This window comes from Lepidochelys kempii, chromosome 1 (assembly GCF_965140285.1).
Source record: "Lepidochelys kempii isolate rLepKem1 chromosome 1, rLepKem1.hap1, whole genome shotgun sequence".
In the NCBI taxonomy this organism is placed as follows: domain Eukaryota; kingdom Metazoa; phylum Chordata; order Testudines; family Cheloniidae; genus Lepidochelys; species Lepidochelys kempii.
In genome coordinates this window covers 324887014-324911454 of record NC_136380.1, presented here as the reverse complement: position 1 = coordinate 324911454, position 24441 = coordinate 324887014, and the positions used below count along the sequence as shown (strand labels likewise).

Sequence of the window (24441 nt, the reverse complement as noted above, 5' to 3'; positions counted from 1 at the left end):
TTTTTAAAGGCCAGAGGCTACATCTTAGAAAACCAGTTAAGTCTGAATGGGATGAAAATAGTTGGCCTCATTCAGCTTTTCAAAAACGGTGACTGTATCCTTCTTTGAGAGGAGCATTAACTAAATCAAACATGTAACCCAGGGGTTCTCAAACTGGGGATCGGGGGGGGGGGTGCAAGGTTATTTCGTGGGGGGGTCATGAGCTGTCAGCTTCCACTCCAAGCCCCGCATTGTCTCCAGCATCTATAATGGTGTTAAATATTTAAAAAAGTGTTTTTAATTTATGGGGGAGGGCGGGGAAGGATCGCACTCAGAGGCTTGCTATGTGAAAGGGGTCACCAGTCCAAAATTTGAGAACCACTGATGTAACCAATATTAGCCACATCACTTAACGCACTGCTGGAAGGCACTCAAATATTATGGTGCTGAGCTTGGTACATGAACCTACATATTTTTCTTTCACACTTTTAAATTGGGCTGGACAACATTAAACGTTTTGTCCCCAATGCAAAACAGCAACTGGTTTGTTCAGACTCGGCGGGACCTCCTGACTGTAGTGATCCATTATGACAACAAACTATACAGTAATTTGTAAGGTTGAAACTCAGTGCATTAGCTTTTGCATAGCTAACATATAAATGGAGTGTATGCGCATGTGCGTTTGAATAGTTAGCTATTGATTCAAATTATTTTATAAACGTATTGCTAACTCCTTGGCATTATAATTTTCAGTGCTGAAAGTGAATGCAAAACATCATAGCTGACTTTACTGGGGCTGCTGAGACGTAAGAATTCTGTTGTATTAGAAGGTGCTGGCATATCTTACTTAAGGGCAGTTTCCTGGAACTCAACCATTGCATATGTTACAGTATTTTAGGAACTGTGTTTATAGAAAGATGCATTAGAACGAAGAATGTTAGTGTGCAAGTATTTACCCACAGGTAAAGACCCCAGTATTTTAACAGATATTACAGGGACAGGCATCCTAGAAATATCTAAAATAGAGAAAAGAACCTTCAGTCAAAATCCTCCTCTATTTTCAGCACTTGATAGAAATGTTACTTTCTCTTATACAAATTCAAATAGCAGCCAAGTTCTTTTATCTTTCCAAAGGGCATGATATTCTAGTCTAGATACGGCAGTACAGCAATACATACGCAATCTTCAGATTTATGAAAAGATATCGATCTTAGCTCCGTGGCTGGCCAAGTGTACTGCAGCAAGCTAGGCCAAGGCACAATAGCCGTTTTGCAACGGTTCTAAATGTATCAAAGAGCATCTGTTACTCCACAAAAGGGCTGAAATGCCATCCCCATAAATTAGGGGTGGGCAAACTTTGTGGCCTGAGGGCCACATCTGGCAATAGAAATTGTATGGCGGGCCACGAATGCTCAGAAAATTGGGGTTGGGGTGCGGGATGGGGGGGAAGAGGGGCTCTGCTTGGGGGTCCAGACTCTGGAGTGGGGCTGGGGATGATGGGTTTGGGGTACAGGAGGGTGCTCCAGGCTGGGATCCAGGAGTTCGGCGGGCGGGAGCGGGATCAGGGCTGGGGCAGGGGTTGGGGCATGGTGATAGGCTCAGGGGTGCAGGCTCCAGGCAGCGCTTACCTCAAGTGGCTCCCGGAAGCAGTGATATGTCCCTTCTCCGGATTCTACGTGGAGGCACTGCCAGGCGGCTCTGCACTCTTCCCCGTCCGCAGACACTGCCCCTGCAGCTCAGCCACCTGGAGTGGCCCCTGACCCTGCACCCCAGTTCGAGTGCCGGAGGGGGGCCACGCCGTGGCTTCCAAGAGCCGTGCGGAGTGGCCCCCGACCCTGCTCCCCGACTGGAGTGCCAGAGCGGGGCAAGCCCCAGACCCTACTCCCCAGCGGGAGCTCAAGGGCCAGCTTAAAATGGCTGGCGGGCTGGATTCGGCCTGTAGTTTGCCCACCCCTGTCATAAACTCATGGCTATGTACACTCTATACGTACTCTCAAATAATCAAGATACCTAGTTTCATATATCCCAGCTGGAGAAATTCCATTTTGCTTTTCTTTAAACGAGTCTAATACAATGCAAACCAAATCACTTTGCCTTCCCAGGGGTCCTTGACCAATAACCATCTACTTGTTCTACCTATAACTGTGATAGCAACAAGCCGTATATAACATGATAAACAACTGATAAATATTATTGCAGAAATGCACAGTTCAAGATATATATATATATATATATATATATGGAGCCTCATTATAACCAACTACTTCTCAGGAGTTCAGACTTTTCTCAGAACTCTTTCTTTTGGACTGAAGTCAGAGCAGCAGGAACCCTGCAGGGCTCATGAACCCTGCTGTTTGGTTGCTAAGGTTTGGAAATGCTCCAGCAGGTTTGCTGGGAGGTTTGTGTTTGATGAAACCTGTACTCTTAACACTACCTTAGCAAAGACTTTTGTGCATGTGTACACACAGAGAGTTACATACAGTTCAAAGATTAAACAAAAGCACAAGGAGTGTTTCTAGTGGGCCAGCAGTACCATTTACCTGATTCTAGACAGTACCGGAAGACAGAATTATATTTTAATTCAGAGTGAAAACCACCCCAGGACCTGCACAAGACCATACACGATGGACACACAAGGACTCTGCATAGGTGTGAATCTTAACCCTATAATTTCCTTGCTCAGCTTTTAGGCATAAAAGCTAAATAAAGTTAAATAAGTTATTTATCTCACGTACTTTTCAAGAATATGGGCTAAAGGTGCCAAGACCCCAATCCTGTAGATACTTATGACTGGATGTAGTGTTTACTACTGTGTGTAATCTCTATTGAAGTCAATAGAAGTACTCTCAGCTGTAAGAACTGTGCCCAGTATTAACGGTTTTCAGGGTCAGACCCTAAGTCTGTCTATATCTATTGTTTTCTAGATTTCAATTCCTTTTTACAAAAAATCTAGAGAACAAACCAAAAACAAACAAACCTGATCTCAGTGGTGCAATCTAGATGTAGTCATTAAAAACGGAAAACAACAGAGAAGAAGGGGAAACCTCTCCTTCTATTCCTGCTCTTGAGTTTGTGGTTTCCAGCAAAGCAATACAACGGCCCCGTTGCAACCTATGCAATTCTTTTAAGTAATTAAAAAATAACTCCTCAGAATTCCCTGACAATAAGCCCAAACCTCCTACTTAGTGGCTGAACACCCCACAATATTCCCTTCTCACGCATCCCATTTGGTGCAATCCCCCGAGTGGGGGAGGACATCTGTAATATCTGGAGTCTCAGAATGGAGTCACTCACAGATGTAGAATTTCTTTTTGCTGTGACACGTGTAGCCAGACTTTCCATTCCATAGGACTGAACTCTGTGTGTCAAAGGTGACATATAACTGTTTAATGGGTGGTGGGCACAATTTAAAGGTTATTAGGGGGCATGTGACTGCCCCACGTGTTGCCTCTGGATCTAGAACAGAGGTTTTCAAACCTTGTGGGCTGCACGCCCTCCTAGCGGGGTGCGGAGGAATGTTCAGGGGTGGGCATAAGCGGCAACACCAGGCAGCTCACGCCAGCCCCCATGCGGCGGGGCTCGGGGAGGGAGCACCACCTCACCCCTGACTTACCTCAGGGGGCCACCCAGCGTGTCTGGGTTGCAGGAGGGATGCAACCAAAAAACCTGGGGGGCACATGACCCCGCACGTCCTGCCCACGTATCACCTCTGCTGTGTCTCTCTACTAGTATTATAACAATGGTGCCAGAGGTAAACTACTCCATTTTGAAGGAACGGTCTCATTCCGAAGAGCCTCTTCAATACCGATAGATGATCCACAATAATGCTCATATAGAAAGCTGATTCAGAGGTATGATGGCCAAGGTTTTCACAAGTGACCAGTATCTGGGAGGCCCAACATGAGATGTCTAAAAGGGCTAGATTTTTAGGAATGTCAAGCACCAACCTGGCCTCTGAAAACCAAGGCCCATTAAGGCTTTTCCTGTCCTGAAATGGAGGTGACCAAACTCACTAGTGGACTTCTGAAAATCTTGGCCTTAGTTTTTTTTTTAAACCCAAGATCTTTAAAATTATAAAGGATGTCAAAGAAGTGTGGGCAATAGAGATCTCCCCAATGATTTCTCATCAACAATCTGATCCGGTTTCCACTGGAGCCCATTGACTCAGGTTGATGTGGTAAAACGTGCGAGTGTCACAGTCTCAGACAGAAGACTTTTGCACCAGCTGGACGAGGATCCAGTTCCACAGACCGCTGTGAACGAATAGATTTGTTGGGGAAGAGTGAACGTGGTTTTTGTAAAGGGAAATCATGCCTTGCCAATCTGTTAGAATTCTTTGAGGTCAAGGAAACATGTGGAGAAGGGTGATCCAGTGGATACAGCATTCTTGGGACTTTCAGAAAGCCTTTGACAAGGTCCCCCAAAGGCTCTTATGCAAATAACGCAATCATGGGATAAGAGGGAAGGTCCTCTCATGGATTGGTAACTAGTTAAAAGATAGGAAGCAAAGAGTAGGAATAAATGGTCAATTTTCAGAATGCAGAGAGGTAAATAGTTGTGTCCCCCAGGGTCTACACTGGGATCAGTGCTGTTCAACATATTTATAAATGATCTGGAAAAGGGGGTAAACAGAGAGGTGGCAAAATTTGCAGATGATACAAAATTACTCAAGATAGTTAAGTCTAAGTTACAAAGGGATCTCTCAAAACTGGGTGACTGGGCAACAAAATGGCTGATGAAATTCAAAGTAATGCACATTGGCAAACAAACCCAACTATACATACAAAACCATGGAATCTAAATTAGCTGTTACCATTCATGAAAGAGATCTTGAAGTCATTGTGGATAGTTCTCTGAAAACATCCACTCAATGAGCAGTGGCAGTCAAAAAAGCAAACAGACTGTTAGGAACCATTAGGAAAGGGATAGATAATAAAAGACAGAAAATATCATAAATGCCTCTTTATAAATCCATGGTATGCCCACACCTTGAATACTGCATGCAGATCTGGTCACTCCATCTCAAAAAAGAATTGGAAAAGGTACAGAGAAGGGCAACAGAAATGATTATGGGCACAGAACAGCTTCTGTCTGAGGAGAGATTAAAAATCCTGGGACTTTTCAGACTGGAAAAGAGACGACTAAAAAGGGATGTGACAGAGGTTTATAAAATCCTGACGGGTGTGGAGAAAGAAAATAGGGAGTGTTATTTACTCCTTCACATAATACAAGAACTAGGGTCACCCAATGAAATTAACAGGCAACAAGTTTAAAACAAACAAAAGGAAGTATTTCTTCACACAACACACAGTGAACCTGTGGAACTCATAGCCAGGGGATGTTATTAAGGCCAAAACTAAGGGCTTGTCCATACTGGCAATTAACAGCGGTGCAACTGTCTCGCTCAGGGGTGTGAAAAAACACCCCCCTGGGTGCAGCAAGTTGCAGAGCTATAAAGCACCAGTGTAAACAGTGCCCCAGCCCTGGGAGCTACGCCCCTCGTTGAAGTGGTTTTTTTTAAGAGCACCGGGAGAGCTCTCTCCCAGCACTGCCATGACCACACAAGGCACATTTAGCATTGCCAGTGTAGACTAGCCCCCAAATAGGGTTCAAAAAAGAACTAGATAAATTCATGGAGGATAGGTCCATTAAAGGCTATTAGCCAGGATGGCCCAGGGATGCAACCCCACCCTTTGACTGTCACTAGCCTTTGTTTGCCAGAAGCTGGGTGTGGATGAGGGGGATGGATCACTTGATTGCCCTGTTCTGTTTATTCCCTCTGAAGCACATGCCATTGGTCACTATCAGAAGACAGAACACTGGGCTAGATGGACTATTGGTCTGACCCATTATGGCCGTTCTTATGCCCCAGGCCAAATGCCCCTCTGTCAGCACTTGCAAAATGCTAGCAATGAATCCCATCACCACACAACACTCATGTGGTTTAGGCATTTGTTACAAATTCAAAAAACTCAGATCAGGTTTGTATCACATTCCAAGCTCTAGTAAAGCCTAGTAAACTTTAACCATTTAAAAAAAAGAACAAGAGTACTTGTGGGCACCTTAGAGACTAACAAATTTATTAGAGCATAATTTAGGTACTTGGTCAATAAAAGGACAGAGTGCAACTGAAATCAACCTTGACTCATGCCCAATGGAGTGGAGTGAGGGGGTCAGGATTCTCCTTTCTCAGTCCCAGAGATTCGCAGCATGCAAGATAACTAGAAAAAGCCCATGGGTAGGCTGGTATTTCTATATCATGACCTCTTGGGGTCACAGAGCAAGTTACCACAGATCAGCCCATGGGACAGGAAGCAGCTGAATTCTCTGGAGTTCTTCAGCACATAAGGTTTGGGTCATCCAAACCAGGTTACACCAACCCCCGCATACTAATATGCTGATATCTATGGCCTTTCAAAGTCTATGTGACTCTCAAAAGCATGGATGCTTTCTGTTAGATCAAAAACAACAAGGAGTCTGATGGCACCTTAAAGACTAACAGATTTATTTTGGAATAAGCTTTTGTGGGTAAAAAACCACCACTTCTTCAGATGCACCTTTTACCCACGAAAGCCCAAATAAATCTGTTAGTCTTTAAGGTGCCCCCGGATTCCTTGTTGTTTTTGTGGATACAGACTAACACAGCTACCTCCTGATACTTTCTACTAGATGTGACCCCAAAGGAAGATGAAATTTTATAGCTAAGCAAGTCTGTCGCTATAAAATAGAGGGGGTGGGGCTATTAGATGGATTGAAAGTTTAAAGCTACCTTGAAAAAAGGTGTTTTGAATAATACATTATTGCTTTTTCACTTTAGAGTCATTATAAAGCAGGTTTTCCCTGTTCAAAAGAGCAGAAACCAAGGAAAAGGTCAGAAATGCTGGCACACAGCCAAATCTTGCTGATAACATGTACTGATGGATTCCATCAACTAGCCTTGCTGGAGAGAGTTGATATCAGGAGACAATCACCGCCCTGAAGCATTATGAGATTGAAGACACAGCAGCATTTAACCAGAGGAACACACGCAGCCCTGGGGAAAGCAATTAATATGCTAGTTTGCTCAGAAGAAATCTAATAAATGCCCCACCACCAAGTAACTTCAAGAGTGTTTTATCTTTATCCCTAACCAGTTCTTGAATGGCTGAGACACCCACATCTGTTTAGGTAGGGGATTCCAAGGAAGATCAGTTGAAAAGGATTTATTAAAAGATCACAGCAAGTACATTTTTCCCTGCAGGAAACATACCTTAATCTAATCTAGGAGGCTGCTGCAAACCCTCCTGGCCAAGTCTCCTATTTAAACAGATCACAGACACAAGTTTGTTCTGGTCTGGACAATGTCTGAAGTTTCTTTCCCCTATTAATTAACAGACTTGCTTATAATGGAGTGACACACAACTCAGTTTTCCAAACAATCCACTTAATCTGGTTCTGGTATTTTGCTGGTTGTAGCATACTGCCTGACTAGCTAAATGCATTGTGCCTTTATGCAGCTGGAAACAAAGAGAATAATCTTTTGCTAAACAATTGAATACCGTATGTATTTCGGTAAAATTCCTTCAAAACATAGTCTAAGGCCATGTCTACATTAGCACTTAACGTTGGCAAAACTTTTGTTGCTCAGGGGTGTGGACCCCCCCCCCCCCCCGCAGACCTCAAGAAACACAAGTTTTGTTGGCATAAGCACTCGTGTGCCCCGTGCTATGTTGGGGGAAGACGCTCTCCCACCGACATAGCTACCGTTGTTCAATAGAGCTCTGCTACTGCAAGCTTGTTAGTGTAGACATGGCCTAAGAGGCTGTATAGAGACAGAAAACTCCAATAGACTAAGGGCTTGTCTACACTATCAAGTTTTGTTGACAAAACGTATGTCGACACCCTAAAGTTGACAAAACAAAAATCGCCAAAGGGTGTTCATTCACATTTGTTCCCTCTGTCGACAGATCACGTCCACATTGGGGACACCATCATCGACAGGGTGAGCAATGAACCGCGGGTCTGTATCCCACAGTGCAGTGTCATAGGAAGGAAGAGCTGATCGCTGGGCATCTTGGGATTCTCTCTGAGCTCTCCCACAGCCCCCTCGGCAGCATCATGAGCAGCACAGCAGTCTGTCCCCCTACCCAGGCAGCAGGAGTCCCCTCTGCGGTGCTCCTAGTGCAGGGCAGGACAAGAGCATTCCAATGATTTGCTCTGTTTGTTTGTTCCCCAAAGGGAGCAGCACACAGATACTTCCTGGAGCTTTGAAAGGGGAAGGGCACATGCCTACAGGGCAGCAGAGATCAAAACCCTGAGCAGAGCAATCAGGACAGGCATTCTGGGATACTGGCGGAAGCCAGTTCTGTCGACAAAACAATCAGCAGTGTCTATGCTGGCTCTTTGTTGACAATAAAGGGAGGGGAAAAGACAAAAGTCTTTCATAGGCTGGACGTTTCTTGTCGCCAAAACTGGGCATTTTTCGCGACAAAAGTCCCATTGTATTGTGTAAGCTCTTGCTATTTTGTCACCAAAAGCCATGTCTTTTCCACGCTGAAAAGTCCCAGTCTTATTAATCTCTCCTCAGATGGAAGCCGTTCCATACCCTTAATAATTTTTGTTGCCTTTTTCTGAACCTTTTCCAATTCCAGTATATCTTTTTTGCGATGTGGTGACCACATCTGCTCACAGTATTCAAGATGTGGGAGTATCATGGATCTATACAGAGGCAATATAATATTTTCTGTCCTATTATCTATCCCTTTCTTAATTATTCCCTATATAAATCTACCTTGTACACCAGGCTCCACCTAGAATTTCATTGGGTCTGCCCATCCTTACTAGAACAGCATGCCAGAGTAACCAAACATGGACATGTTTCTTTATACCATTATGATGCAAACATCACAACATTAAGAAAGGCGCTGCCAAAGACCATAAAAACTCCTTACTCTTGTTTATAATGCCTTAACTACTTGACATATTCTCCCCCGCTGATCTCTCTTTTCTGTATGCAAAAAGCATGCCCACCGCCATGGCATATATGAACATATGGAGTTACTGAAATGAATGCACTTTTGTTTCCTTCAGTGTGAACAAACTTAATCAAAGTGGTCAGCATTGCTCTGGAGAACCAGACCAGAGCTTGCAACATTCAGGGCAATATAAACAACTTTTACACAAACTGGTCAGCAGGACCCCTTTAAAAGAAGGTGAATAGAAGTTTAAGGGTTCCAATCACTGAAAGTGTACATGGGCAATTCAAACACAGCAAGGGTCTAGGGGGCAGAGAAATTAGACTCACCTTGGCATGCCACATTGGGGTCACCCCAGAAAAACTCTTGGCACTCCCTGCAGGTGCGGCCTCCAAACCCAGGCATACACTGACACTGCCCCGTGAACTGTTACAAATAGGAGAAGAAGAGAAGGTGAATTGGTTTTCCTGTCTGGAAGGGATCACCACCAGCAAAGCTCTTGGAGCTATTCCCAGCAGCTTGTGGGGATAGGGTGACCAGATAGCAAGTGTAAAAAATCGGGATGGGGCCGGGGGGATAATAGGTGCCTATATAAGAAAAAGCCCCCAAAATCAGGACATCTGGTCTCCCTATGTGGGGAACATGCTCAGGTAGTGTTATTTTGGTCTTTTCATATACTGACAAAGACTCAGCAGCCAAGCTCACTAACAGAAAGCAACACGGCTGGACACAGACTGAAGCTGAAAGATAAAAATAATTTAAGAAAATTGTTTTTAAATTAAATTTAAATTAAAAATAATTTAAGAAAATCCTAACTCTCTGGACCTGATCTTAAAAATCTCACCCTTAGGTGTGGACTATCTAGCCAAACATGATCTTTAGAACTGAATTACTAGGGCCAAATTCTCAAGATTGCCGGGGCCCTACAGTGCCCATCGACTTTAAAAATAGAGTTGGATGCTCAGCACTTCTGACAATCCAGCCCTTCTTGTCATGTGTGCACTGGGGGAAGTAGTATTATTCGGGGTACAGAGACAATGCCTGTGCCTTCTTTACAATTCCTCTGGTGTTTGTCCCTGAATTGCCCTTTTTGTTGTGACTTTCCCACAGCCCTAGCAGTTATACAGCTCACTGAGAACGTTACCTTCTCTTCTGGATCTGATTTACCGAACCATTGTGCAGCTTTCCTATGAATACAGCCAATAACTATGCAGAGGAGCATTTTGCTGGATAAGACTAATGAGGCCCTATGCATTTCTTACCTCATTACACGATGGCCCGAAGGAATGAGCAACATCGCACTCGCACAGTTCACATCCAGTTCCACTGGCCAGTCTCCAGGTGCGTGGTGCACAGCGATCACAGTTCTGCCCAGTCACATTGGGAAGGCATTGGCACTGCCCGGTTGTTTTCTCACACTGACAGCCTTCCGAGCTATTGCAGTGCTCTCGCACTGTTCCCAAGTAATTACAGATGCACTCTGTAACGGAAGAGCAGGCAGCCTGACTAACTCTGCTATGCCAGCACAACACCACATTAAACTGAGTCCAAACCTAAAGGTCAGTTACTGATGTGTTACCAAAAGAGGAGATGGGTTGCAGGGAGACGGGATCCTATGCAAATGGGGAAAGTTACACAGACATCCCTAGCGGCACGTCCTGACATTCTAAGTTACTTAGGCTATGTCTACACTGGCAACTGAACGACAAAAGTTGTCTTTCAGAGGCGTTAACCACCTCCCCCCCAGACAAAAGTTTTGATGCGACGAGTGCCAGTGTGAACAGTGTATTGTGGGCAGGAGGGCACAAACACCGCTCATTGGGGGTGGAAGTTTTGTGTCATGTAGACATAGCCTTAGAAAACAGATGCTTTGGGAGGAAAAGCCTAATGAAGCACCTTGTAAAGCCTGTCTGGGTACACATGCCATGGTGAGGAGTGCAGTGTTAACACCCCGTATGGTAAACTGCCTTCTCATTCAAATGCCTCTATTAATTTTTCACAACTTATGCTGCAAGTTATTAACCTTGCAAAGATGCAGACAGATCTCAGAGTGTCGCTACATCTGTTTCCAAGTTAATTTGAGCAATTGTGTAACTAAGGCTTAATCTTGTGAAGTGCTCCTGTAATAAGAAAAGGAGTACTTGTGGCACCTTAGAGACTAACCAATTTATTTGAGCATGAGCTTTCGTGAGCTACAGCTCACTTCATCAGATGTTTACCGTGGAAACTGCAGCAGACTTTATATACACACAGAAATCATGAAACAATACCTCCTCCCACCCCACTGTCCTGCTGGTAATAGCTTATCTAAAGTGATCAACAGGTGGGCCATTTCCAGCACAAATCCAGGTTTTCTCACCCTCCACCCCCCCACAAACTCACTCTCCTGCTGGTAATAGCCCATCCAAAGTGACAACTCTTTACTGGACAGTCTCTACGTAAAAGAATAAATGGACACAAATCAGATGTCAAGAATTATAACATTCATAAACCAGTCGGAGAACACTTCAATCTCTCTGGTCACGCAATCACAGACATGAAGGTCGCTATCTTAAAACAAAAAAACTTCAAATCCAGACTCCAGCGAGAAACTGCTGAATTGGAATTCATTTGCAAATTGGATACTATTAATTTAGGCTTAAATAGAGACTGGGAGTGGCTAAGTCATTATGCAAGGTAGCCTGTTTCCTCTTGTTTTTTCCTACCCCCCCCCCCCCAGATGTTCTGGTTTAACTTGGATTTAAACCTGGAGAATGGTCAGTTTAGATGAGCTATTGCCAGCAGGAGAGTGAGTTTGTGTGTGTATGGGGGTGGGGGGGATGTGAGAAAACCTTGATCTATGCAGGAAATAGCCCGACTTGATTATGTAAAGAGTTGTCACTTTGGATGGGCTATTACCAGCAGGAGAGTGAGTTTGTGGGGGGGTGGAGGGTGAGAAAACCTGGATTTGTGCTGGAAATGGCCCACCTGTTGATCACTTTAGATAAGCTATTACCAGCAGGACAGTGGGGTGGGAGGAGGTATTGTTTCATGATTTCTGTGTGTATATAAAGTCTGCTGCAGTTTCCACGGTAAACATCTGATGAAGTGAGCTGTAGCTCACGAAAGCTCATGCTCAAATAAATTGGTTAGTCTCTAAGGTGCCACAAGTACTCCTTTTCTTTTTGCGAATACAGACTAACACGGCTGTTCCTCTGAAACCTGCTCCTGTAATATTCACAGTAGGTGGCTTGAGGATTCCTAACATCTTGCAGGACTAGGAGCACACATAATAAGCAGATACAGGGAGTCTTTAACGAACTCTGAAAAGCAAATTTTGTAAGAAGGGGAACACAATGGGGTTCCAGGTTAATTGTCTTCCATATAAATGCGCTCTCTTTACAAAGTGAAAGAGATTATTAGGCTGTGTCTACACGGCCACTTTCAGCGCTAAAACTTTTTGTCGTTCAGGGGTGTGGAAACCCACCCCCCGAATGACAAAAGTTTTTGCGCTGAAAAGCACCAGTTTTGACAGCGCTTGCTCCCAGGGATAAAGCTACCACCGCTTGTTAGGGGTGAGGATTTTTTTTTTTTTTTAAATTGCTGGGAGAGCTCTCCCCCCGTGATAAAGTATGTCTACACTGCCCACGTCAGAGCGCTGCGGCGGTCGCGCTGTAACGTGGGTAGCGTAGACACACTCTTAGTTTCCAAGTGCCAGCCCTGCAAACTCACCCTGGGATCTGCAAGTCAGGCTGGATTCTTTCTGGTTCCCACATAACCACCAGAAACAGAGACTTTGCAACATGGATCTCTACAAATTCAGGGGATGGTATATGACTCACAATAGAACTCAGCTCCCTCCCTCCCTCCAGGAGATGTTTGCTCTGCTAATAGAAATAGTAAAAGAAAAAGACCACGTTTTTGTGACTAACGATTCTGGATAAATACAGAGTAGCACTTTCGACTAAAAGAAAAGGAGTACTTGTGGCACCTTAGGGACTAACCAATTTATTTGAGAATAAGCTTTCGTGAGCTACAGCTCACTTCATCGGATGCATACCGTGGAAACTGCAGCAGATATTATATACACACAGAGATCATGAAACAATACCTCCTCCCACCCCACTGTCCTGCTGGTAATAGCTTATCTAAAGTGATCACTCTCCTTACAATGTGTATGATAATCAAGTTGGGCCATTTCCAGCACAAATCCAGGTTTTCTCATCCCCCCACCCCCAACATACACACACAAACCCACTCTCCTGCTGGTAATAGCAATAACACCATCCCGGCCACTATGGATGTAGAAGCCCTCTACACCAACATTCCACACAAAGATGGACTACAAGCCGTCAAGAACACTATCCCCGATAATGTCACGGCTAACCTGGTGGCTGAACTTTGTGACTTTGTCCTCACCCATAACTATTTCACATTTGGGGGCAATGTATACCTTCAGATCAGCGGCGCTGCTATGGGTACCCGCATAGCCCCACAGTATGCCAACATTTTTATGGCTGACTTAGAACAATGCTTCTTCAGCTCTCGTTCCCTAACGCCCCTACTCTACTTGCGCTATATTGATGACATCTTCATCATCTGGACCCATGGAAAAGAAGCCCTTGAGGAACTCCACCATGATTTCAACAATTTCCATCCCACCATCAACCTCAGCCTGGTCCAGTCCACACAAGAGATCCACTTCCTGGACACTACGGTGCTAATAAAACGAGGGTCACATAAACACCACCCTATACCGGAAACCTACTGACTGCTATTCCTACCTACATGCCTCCAGCTTTCACCCTGACCACACCACACGATCCATCGTCTACAGCCAAGCTCTGTGATACAACCCCATTTGCTCCAACCCCTCAGACAGAGACAAACACCTACAAGATCTCTATCAAGCATTCTTACAACTACAATACCCAAGAAAAACCTGGGATTTGTGCTGGAAATGGCCCAACTTGATTATCATACACATTGTAAGGAGAGTGATCACTTTAGATAAGCTATTACCAGCAGGAGAGTGGGGTGGGAGAAGGTATTTTTTCATGCTGTGTGTGTGTATATAAAAAGATCTTCTACACTTTCCACAGTATGCATCCGATGAAGTGAGTTGTAGCTCACGAAAGCTTATGCTCAAATAAATTGGTTAGCCTCTAAGGTGCCACAAGTACTCCTTTTCTTTTTGCAAATACAGACTAACACGGCTGTTACTCCGAAACTTTGGACTAAGATTCCCTTTTTAAAAAAAAAACACAAAACAGACCATCACCATTATGTGACTATAACCACACTTAACACTTTTCATTCCCTGAGGCAGTCCCTCCTTCTAAGCTTTCAGGAACCCTCTCCTGCTGTTCTTTAAAATCCCAGGAATGTTTGCGTAAACAAAAGCCATGTCTTCAGGGCTTAACAAGCAGCGGGAAATGGCCATGCTTGATCTCTTGATAAGAGGGAAACAATGAATGCTAACAAGAAGGCAAGAAATCCTTATCCCACAAGAGCCCATTCTTTCCTTTGTTTGGACATGTAAATGCTAGGTGTCTGCTCTCTCCTTGTTACACTAAAGGACTCCTGCCCCCTGAAGAATCACACTAAAGCTGCAAACCCAATGTTTAGCCAGAGGTAATTAGGTTTCTACCATCCGTTTAATCAAAAATGGTTCCCGGCAAATTTAAAATACTTTAGGTTATCTGCAGTTCTCCATGAATGTCCTGAGACCACCTGCAAAATCAACAGTTTCACAGTTCACTAGACTTAATGATATTCTAGAGTTTAGTGCAGGTAAATGAATTCTGGCCAGTGCTGTAGAAATGAGGAATGGGAAGTCCCCTCCCTCCCCGCACTTACTTCTGCAATCCTGTTGCAACGCATGTCCATAGTACCCATATTTACACAGCTGGCAATTTTCACCCTCTGTCTGATACAAGCACTTCAGGCACTTTCCAGACTGCTTGTCACAGGCCCCTGGGTCAGTCATATCAATGTTGTCGTTACACTGGCATGGCTGGCAGACTCCACCTATCTCTTCAGGGTCTCCAAAGAAACCAGAAGCACACTCATCACATCTGCTTCCTGTTTAAACAAACAAATCAATCAAGAAATTATTATTACAGCTCGTTAATATACGAATCAATAAACAGCAAGACAGTGAGACAAGAGATTGAAGGTGAGTAGTTGAAAGAAAACTGAGTTGAATATATTCAGAAAAACAAAATACAATACTTGGCTGGATCCTCACCAAGTCTAAGTTGAGTAGATCCATTGATTTCAACGGAACTGAGCCAACTTATAGCAGGGTAGCTCTTTGTCATGGATTTCAGAATTCAAGGCCCCTGATTCTGGGAAGTACTTGCAACATGTGTTAATGGGCATCCCTATTCAGGACAGCACTTAAACATAAGCTTAGCTTTAAGCCTATGCATTGACTTCAGTATTGTCCTCAATAGGGATGCTTTGCTTGAGCTGGGGACTCAAATAATTTCTAGTGTCATAAACATTCATTAAAATTTAGAGAGATAGCAAAAAAAATTTGCTATGCAAGATGTTCTTTCCTAGCTTTTTCAAAGTGCCACTCCTACCTGCAGTATTTGCCTGCTGGCTGGGAGTGGTTCTTATAACTTCATTATTTATGGATTGCTACAGGGGTACATGGTGCTTCATAGATGCATAAAATCGAAGACTTGCTCTTCAGGTGCTTACAATTTAAATTAAGCTGAACAACAAACACTAGGTGGAGAGATTTGGCAGGAATAATAGGGGTGGATAACTTCTCTCTCACGCCCACTGATTTTCCAGTGAATACTTACATACATCGCTTGCCAGATATTGGCCCTTAATTTGTAAGTAAAAACTACAATACTTACAAATATTGGTACTATAGTAACTTCTGCCACTGCTTATGCTGGTGCTTTCTACTTCCCTCTACATAGTCCCTCTCTGTAGCTAGATTAAAACTCAGTAGATGCCCTTTAAAGCACATGGTATTTACCTATGTATCCCACATTACAGACACACACAATTTGCAGAGTAATAGGATCTTGATAACAGCTGCTGGCAAACTGACGCCCACTTTCTGGGCCATCTGGGCAAGGACAAGGCCGACAATGATCTCCTGATCCCAGGACAGGGTCTCCATAATAGCCACCAAGGCACCTGTATTAAATAAAGGCTTGTGAACCCACAGGCAGATGTTGTACGAACTATTTCTTCTGATGTGAAATCGCACTAGAATGGTTTCCAATGACTGGAGGGATGAGCGAGATGGACTACATCTTTTGTAGGTCTCCAACTGTTATTCACAGTATGAATAACACTACTGTAAAGATATTTTCTTTGGCTCATACTAGGATTACAAGTAATATGCCATGCCAAACCAAACCATACCATCTGTGATGCAAAGTCTTACCTCTGATCATCACACTTTAAAACCTCCTCTGGTAGGTGTTTAGGCACATTTATATGGAGAAATCTGTTTCATGCCTCCTCGACACACACTCCTTTGATCAAAAGGGTGCCCTTGGGCTTGGAGCAAAGATAGGAGGCCACACAGGTTCCCAACAGCTGCTTACAGAGGATGGGGTTCACCCCTTCCCTTCAGAATCTGCTTTGGTTTCCATGGCTGCCAATCGGCCAGAGTCCACGCAGCTCTGGCCAGTTCTGCACCAGGGCCCAGAGTTTGGCCCCTAGTTGTGATAACTCTACACAGACTTTTCATCTCCATAGCTCTTTCAGTGGTACATACTCTCACCAAGAGTGGCACTTAACATATATTCACTGCCCTGTTGCTGGAGATGGAAGAAAATGGGTCCTGCCATTTTGCCCTCATTAAAATTAAGTGATCATTTAAAGTGTCTGAAACAATTCTGGGTTTGTTCATCGCCTTAAAATTTCTGCCTTGCTCTCCACTGCAGTCACCACTACAAAATGGACACTATGAGAGGAATTTTTGCAGTGAGAGCTGGCCCTCTTCCTATAAATGGACACTGTCACTTTCAAGATCCCATTTCCCCCGCCCGCCCAAACAAGCCTTTGGACTGGTCTTGAACCCAGGTGGTCCAGTTTGGCAGACCAAGACATTTCTATTCATTCCTATTTCTGTGTGCTGAAATCCAAGTAAGATGACATGTGATATTTACATAGGGGACACTTCTCCTTTATAAACAGGAGACACAGGTTCCCCGTCCGGTAATAAGGGTGGGGCATCTCAGTGCAGAATCAAGGTTTTGTGCTTGATCATGCTAATTTCACTGACTTCAATGGGACTTGAGTAATGACTTTAGGATTGGGTGTTAGCTTTGCCTGGGGCAGTTCAGTGGATATTGCTTACAATGTATAATAATGTAGCAATAAATCAGCTATAAGAAGAGACCATACCTTTCACAGTTGTGTCCCGTGGTGGAATCGCGGCAATTCAAACATTCCCCAGTGTATGGGTCACAGTCATCCGTGTGGCCATTACACTGGCAAGGCGGACAGCTTGGAAATCCCCAATATCCAGGTAAGCACGTATCACACTGGCGGCCATACACTCCATGGAAACAGTGGCACTGGCCAGTCTCAGGATGACAGAAGGAACTGACAGAACCTTGTACGTGACATTCACAAGCTAAATTAAATAAAAATGCAGTTAAAAAGAAATGATAGTTGGAAAACTTCTCTTCCATTTATGAAGCTGCAGCCTCTGGACCTGGCTCTGCAGTCATTACCTGGCATCGCTCCTGCAAAAGCTAATCAGAGTCTTGCCCCAGAAAGGGCTGAAAGACCAGATCCTACAATTGTATTAGACTATAAAGATTCAACACAGTGGAGACTTTAAACTGGATTTCCTAGGTTATACTTAGACTCACAGAACAACAGTTCCTTAAAGCATATCTTGTTAGAAAGCGTTAGGATACCAATATTCCCCATTATTTGATGTGCCATTGCCTAACTAGAATGAATATGCGGAGATTATGGATTAAACGTACATTTGCATCCATTAGGCCCAAACCCAAAGGTGCCAGGAGCACATCTGTCACATCTTCTTCCAACAACGTTCGGACGACACTGGCACTGTCCTCCATTAGAGTCGCACACTGAACTTAATGAGCCTTGAGGGTTGCACTGGCAAGCTGAATAGTGAAAAGAGGACAGAATTTGAGAGAGAGAGAGAGCGCGAGCGCGCACCACAGTTTATAAAACAGGTTTGAGCAGCATCTCTCCACACACACACATACACATCTTGGCAACAACATTAACAACTGGAAAATTGTGATTTACTTTGCAAGTCAATTAAGTTGTACATACATAATGCGGTCTCATGTAACAGTGCAGAGATGCTAAAAATAATATTCTTGCAGACGTCAGTCATAGGGGTTTTCACAACACTCCTGCTGTTTTCCAGACATCGGTATCTTTGAAATGTTTCCCAAGCACTGTTAGTGACCATATCTTCGCCTGAGCCCCCCACCGTGAATATGTCCAGTGATTTGCAGTAAGGCATAAGAAGGAGCTATGAAACAATTATAAAATGACGAAACATTACCATTTATAATGCCACAGTCCATTTTTGTCTAAACTAAATATTACTTTGTTTCCTATTATGCTTGCTTTTTAAAATAAAAGAAAAACAAAAAACCCAGCAAAACCAACAAGATCTTCTTAATTTTCAGAGAAGATGTCTAGCATCCACAAAACTAATATTTTATGGAAAATAGGGAAGATCAGGTTTGATATTCATGATGAGCCTGCCTCACTTGTATAAATAAGCCTTTCCAAAGATACAGACTTTAGCAGTTCAGCACTTAACATGTTAGTGATCCTGTAATGTACGGCAAAGAATGCATATCAGAAAAGAAACCAAACAGGGTACATACTTTGAACCTGAAGATGTTTACAGTGCTTGAAACTGTTGTAAATGTACGGCCAAATTTAGCCAATGGATAAGTGAACAGAACTCCCATTGACTTCAGTGGGATTTATGTAGCAGGATCCAAACAGAAAATACAACACTTAGTATTTTAAGTTTGATTTTTCTTTAAAAACAACATCCGTAAAGTAACACGCACTTACCGAGTCAATGAGTGTGTATGGGCTTTCCACCTCAGTGTCGAGGGAGGAGTACTGTGGTAGCTCCAGACGAACAGTGTAATTCAGTCCCTTTTCAAAGCATATGGGTCGTGGAAGGACGACATATCTGGATTGGAAACAGAATGTTTGGTTTGCATTTAACATGTTAAATGCAATAAATCTTTTCAGATGGCTCTATGGAATACCTGGGATAATATTCTGCCTCTTCTTGTTTGATTTTTACTAAGAATGAATGGTAAGTTTTGAAAAGAAAGTTTGGAAGTTTGTGTGACCAAATCCCAAAAAACCTATCAACCCTGAAATGAATGATACAACTGTTATACAGACCTTGAGCCTGGAGATAATGATACAGTCTGATTATCATCATCAGGAACGGTATTACCACATCGGCTACTTGTAGGAATCTTGCCTGGGCGTGAAACCGTAATAACAGCTTTTTCCCAGTGATCTGGTAACTGGAAAAATTGATCATCATTAATCAATGGATAAGTGATTAAACTTCTGCTATCAAAACTGCATGTGAGAATGAGAACTAACAAGACGCACATGTAACAATCACAATTCATGGCATTCCACTCCAGTACAGAGAGTTCATGTAGCTCTGGTTACAGAACAATTTATTTGATGGGTTTTTCCTGTTTGTGAACTATCCACAAACAGATCAAGATTTCCTTGGAATGGTTCACATTTATTCCTGTGTTCACAATTATTCCATTAATATTTTATGTAAATCTAGTTCAGCGTCTGGATTGCTTGTGGGAGATGTGCAATTGGTCTCCGAATGCCACACAGCAACCGTTTCCACACCCTTTGTTTATTAGTCATCCTTGCTGCGTTATGCCTAATTTATATCCTCAGCTGTCCCATAAGAGATCTTGTCATAATTTTGTAATTGTCCAGTAAGCATCATGCACTCCAACAGCACAATTATAATAAGATAATAAATAATTATTGTGATTGTGAGGCAAACAGCAGTAGTGGTCTGTATAAGTCTTCTGCATTTCGATTATTTTTAGGTAAAAAAGATTATCATTGCACCAGTCAGCTCCTAGCATTCCACAAGGAAAACTCAGGCCTTGCTAAATATAACTACAATCAGTCATCGCCCTCTCAAGAGGTAACAATGTTGATAAACACCTATGTAAAGAATGGCCAATTACCTGTGGCTCATAGCGAATCACAACATCATATTCCATAGAATATGGAATATTGTCGATATAGAATTCCAGATATGCCCCTTCAGGGACTCTTACAAATCCTATTCCAGTCCAGGATGGGATACGATCTTGAGAATACTGGCGCTCAACTATGCTCACTCCCTAAGGAAGAGGGGAAGTTATTGAAATACTGGAAAAAAAAAATCAAATGTAACTAAAACATTCCTGTTCAATGGTAGGAACAGAAATCCACAGTCATAAAAACTCCACCGACCAACTGTGGGTTAACAGGTTATTTCTGTATTTACGTTTTCTGGGTTGCTTTGTTAGTTATTAAAATCATGTGTTATATAGAAGACAAGCTCTCTTTTGTACACATAGATGTAGGTATATCTACACTTTGCCTTCTCGTTTGCAAATACAACACTTTTTCTTTCATTGCACAGAGACTGAATGAAACTATTATTGCACAGTTCTTCATCAATTTATTCATTGTAATGAGATTTAAATTTAAAATATCACTGATATAAACCATTGATCATGTTTAAAAACAAGCTTGCACAAAACCGAAACACAAATAAAGTCAATAAAAGTTATTGCTACAATCCAGAGTGTAACCAATGTAGCTTTACTCATGTTTTTTCATGTTGTATTTGTAATTATTAGAGTTTATCTGATCATTGCTGAGCACTCACATCCAGCACGTAACACACACCTGTTAGCATTCAAATAGGGCAGTTAGTGTAATTACCTTTTAGAAGCCTGTTTGACTAGAACTTGGCTACCCTAACCAGCAGTTAAGGTCTCCTCTTAAAGATTCAGACAATAGAATCCAGACAAAAGATGAACATTAAAAGATAGAGAATCCAGGGCAGACGGGCATAAACCTATGAACTAAAAACATGGCCATTTCCTTTGGTCTAGAATTTCTGTTTTTTATCTGGTACTTTTATATAAGATTATGGAAGTATTTGATACTCAAAGTTCCTGTTTGAAAAAGATCAAAACCAATGAATCTGTATAAAAACAAGACAACATCCTGCACATTCCAAAGAAATATGTCTTAATAAGAAGGTAGACAAGGTGGGTGAGGTATTATGCCAACTTCTGTTGGTGAGCGAGACAAGCTTTCGAGCTTACACAGAACTCTTCTTCAGGTCAGGTCAGGTTAGCTAGGAAGGGATGCATTTTAAGGAAATGTAAATATGATTATTACATCAAGATGACCCTGTGACAGACTGACAGTTTCCCATATTATCCTGAATTAACTTTATTCAATAAAGTTCAATCTTACTGAATCAGGTTTAATACCTTTGGAGTCCATTGTACCAAAAATGCAATTGTGTATGTATTATTGTGGCATTGTATGTACCTTCTCTAATAGGAAGGGGATGCTAAGGTAATACCTTTGAAGCCACTCTCCACCCCTCCCCCTGGAGAGGTAGAGACCAGTTCAGAATGGATTCTCAGACAAAGAAAAGAATTTTGGACAAATAGCCTGGTTTTAAACTGGCTCAGGGCCTTCTTCCTGATTCAGCAAATGGACAGGGAACCCTGGTCCATGGAGGGCCCCAATCCTCAGGGTAGGGTTGGAAGGACGGGCTACTAAGGCCCCATAAGATGGGGTGCTTGTTCTGAGCAGAGGCTGTTATGAACTTGTTACCCAGAAGTTCATATCAGCCCCAGCTCAGAACAAGCACCCAGTCGTTCAGGGGGCTTTGAAGAACTAACTAACTGCCAGAGCCCATGCTAGAGTTGGGGTGATCTCTGGTAAGTTTGTAAGCACGAGCATATGGTCTTTTATTGTTTTTAATGTTTTTTCTGTAGTGCTTCTGATAATCAAATGGGCTCGCCTTGCATAAAAAGAGCTGGGTTGTATCTATAGCTCTGGCAGTCACACTGTTAACCATCTCGGAAGAGAAAGCAAGCAGGTGCGCCTGGGTAGCCTGTCTCTGCTGGGAAAAACACAGGGAAAGCTGGAAGCAACTGTGCACCCTGGAAGTATCCCGGTCAGAAGTGAGTGAGACATAGGTCTTCACTGTGTCAGAGACAATGGCCAAGGGAGGCGGAAGCCTGAGAGCGGGTGCCTTTGCTAGTCTAAAGAGGGGGAATTCACATGCAACTGAAACTGTGACAGCCCCATCATGCATTCTCATACTCTACAGAGACAGCATGGCTATAAATTACCCAGGGTTTGAGCAAAGGGACATAGTCCTCCAAGAAGGGTCACATACTACCCGCATGCAGGGAGCTTTTGGGCATGTTTTGAGATGAATACTCATGCTGTGAAAAAACAAGGAGTCAGGACCTAGGATCTTGCAGACAACTCACTGTCTAGTGTTAGAACCCTGCATGAAAATGCAGTTATTTCATCTCACTCTGCCTCACAGAAACATTTGTAAGTATTAGCAAACACTTGACAATTTTTATTTTTATTTTTTTAAGAAAAATAAGTTTTGCATTTTCCAACGGCTCTTTTCCCAAGCAAGTGTTTATGTATCTGCAGATTTCCCCTAAGCTACCCTTCCATTCGCAGGGCAAACTCTTACACAGTAACCAAGATTCATGCACAACCCCTACACCCTGTGCTGTGTTTCAAGTTCTATTCTACATTGACTTTCTTTCTGTAGGATCTCTCCATAAGTTAGGACTTAGCAGAAAAAGCCTAATTTGTCTAACGCTGCAAAGTGACTGCCTTCATTAATTAATTTCAGGCAAACTACTATCTGCTGCTTTTGGAGACAGAGTTACCTCTGTTTCCTTGCTGGAGGCAGATATAACAGTCTAGCTGCAGACTATGAATTAAGAGTAAAGCTGCATTCACAACTAATAAGGGGGCAGGGGAGGAAAAGAGACATGCAGTCTGGGCACAGAGGGCTAACTAAACTAGAGATAACTAACAACATCTATAAAGCTCTCCTTTGGACTTTTAACTGCATCATTACCCATTAATAAAAGAAACCCCACCTATGTGTATAACACCAAAAAAGGACAGCTGCTATGATGCTTGTATGTCTGTTTGCAAAAGCCACATATTCTGTATGTGGGATTTTTATTGAAACAAGCAAAGTGACCCAATGACAGAATCCCTGGATTCTTGAGAAATGCTGTGTTTACAAATCTACGTGCAGTGGAATAAAAGAGACAGATTTCACGTATGTGAAGAGTCAGGAAATGGATTTAAAAAGAAAAACAATGGCAAAATACCTTTTTGCTTCAAATTACCACATGCATTATTATCAATACCCAGCCTACCAGCTGTGAATTGACAGTTCCCTGATAGGATCTGATTCTACATTTTTCAGTGATATCTTTACAAAAACTAAATAGTTACAGCATTGGCCCTTTTTTGAAACATGGGATGCTAACTAAGAGTCAGCAGAGTTTTCCACATTTCTCTTGAACCTGCACATTAAAATTTCCTACTCACAGGACCAAAGTTGGCTTCCTCCGCCTCATAGATGTAGTGGTCTAATGACATGAAGTAATAGCCAGACTCTACTTCATTGCACTGGCGTCCAATCATATGGGGCCGGCATGGACACTGGCCAGTTTCACTTGAGCAGCTGAAATGTAAGGTGAATTAATTTATGTTGTGCATATACTAGGAGAACACTGAGCAGATAGAAAATACAGTAGAACCTCAGAGTTACGAACACCTTGGGAATGAAGGTTGTTCATAACTCGTAAATGTTCATAACTGAACAAAACATTATGGTTGTTCTTTCAAAAGTTTACAACTGAACATTGATTTAATACAGCTTTGAAACTTTATTATGCAGAAGAAAAATGCTGCTTTCCCTTCATTTTTGTAATAATTTAACACAGTACTGTACTTGCCTTTTTTTTTTTTTTTTTTTTTTTTGGTCTCTGCTGCTGCCTGATTGCGTACTTCTGGTTCCAAATGAGGTGTGTGGTTGACTGGTCAGTTCATAACTCCGGGTTCTACTGAACTCCTATATTTATCTCTAACTGTTACATTATAAACTATGTAAGGGAAGAAGCACTTCCAAACAACACTTCATCCAAATATTATTTTTCCCTCTGGGCCTGTGAAGTCAGTATTTTACAAGATTGGGAAATTAGGGCCCAAAGGTTCTGAAGAAGACAGTGTCATTCTTCAAGCACGGGGGACAGAGGTGGTTGGGAGAAGGGCTAAAAACAGAGGCTAACACAACAAAATTCTTGATTCCAAAACCAGCAATTTTATTTACTAAATAATAAAGATACTAACTTTTTTCCCCAGACTGTTTTGTTAATTTTATTGTCCTGGAATTTTCCATACAATATTA

The 24441-nt window shown here is 42.7% G+C and overlaps 1 protein-coding gene across 2 annotated transcripts in view; it reads right to left on the bottom strand.

Annotated features, from left to right (window-relative positions):
• Positions 1 to 24441, bottom strand: part of LAMB1 (laminin subunit beta 1) — a 74729-nt gene that overhangs the window by 26358 nt on the left and 23930 nt on the right. For both annotated transcript variants that reach the window (XM_073328440.2, XM_073328441.2), the window contains 11 exons: positions 23580 to 23715; positions 20153 to 20311; positions 19320 to 19447; positions 18975 to 19098; positions 18210 to 18414; positions 17891 to 18034; positions 17298 to 17529; positions 15913 to 16076; positions 14772 to 14996; positions 10196 to 10413; positions 9263 to 9359 (listed from right to left, as the gene is read on the bottom strand). In XM_073328440.2, coding sequence (XP_073184541.1) covers positions 9263 to 9359; positions 10196 to 10413; positions 14772 to 14996; positions 15913 to 16076; positions 17298 to 17529; positions 17891 to 18034; positions 18210 to 18414; positions 18975 to 19098; positions 19320 to 19447; positions 20153 to 20311; positions 23580 to 23715 — 1832 coding nt within the window. The remainder of the gene's footprint in view (positions 1 to 9262; positions 9360 to 10195; positions 10414 to 14771; positions 14997 to 15912; positions 16077 to 17297; positions 17530 to 17890; positions 18035 to 18209; positions 18415 to 18974; positions 19099 to 19319; positions 19448 to 20152; positions 20312 to 23579; positions 23716 to 24441) is intronic.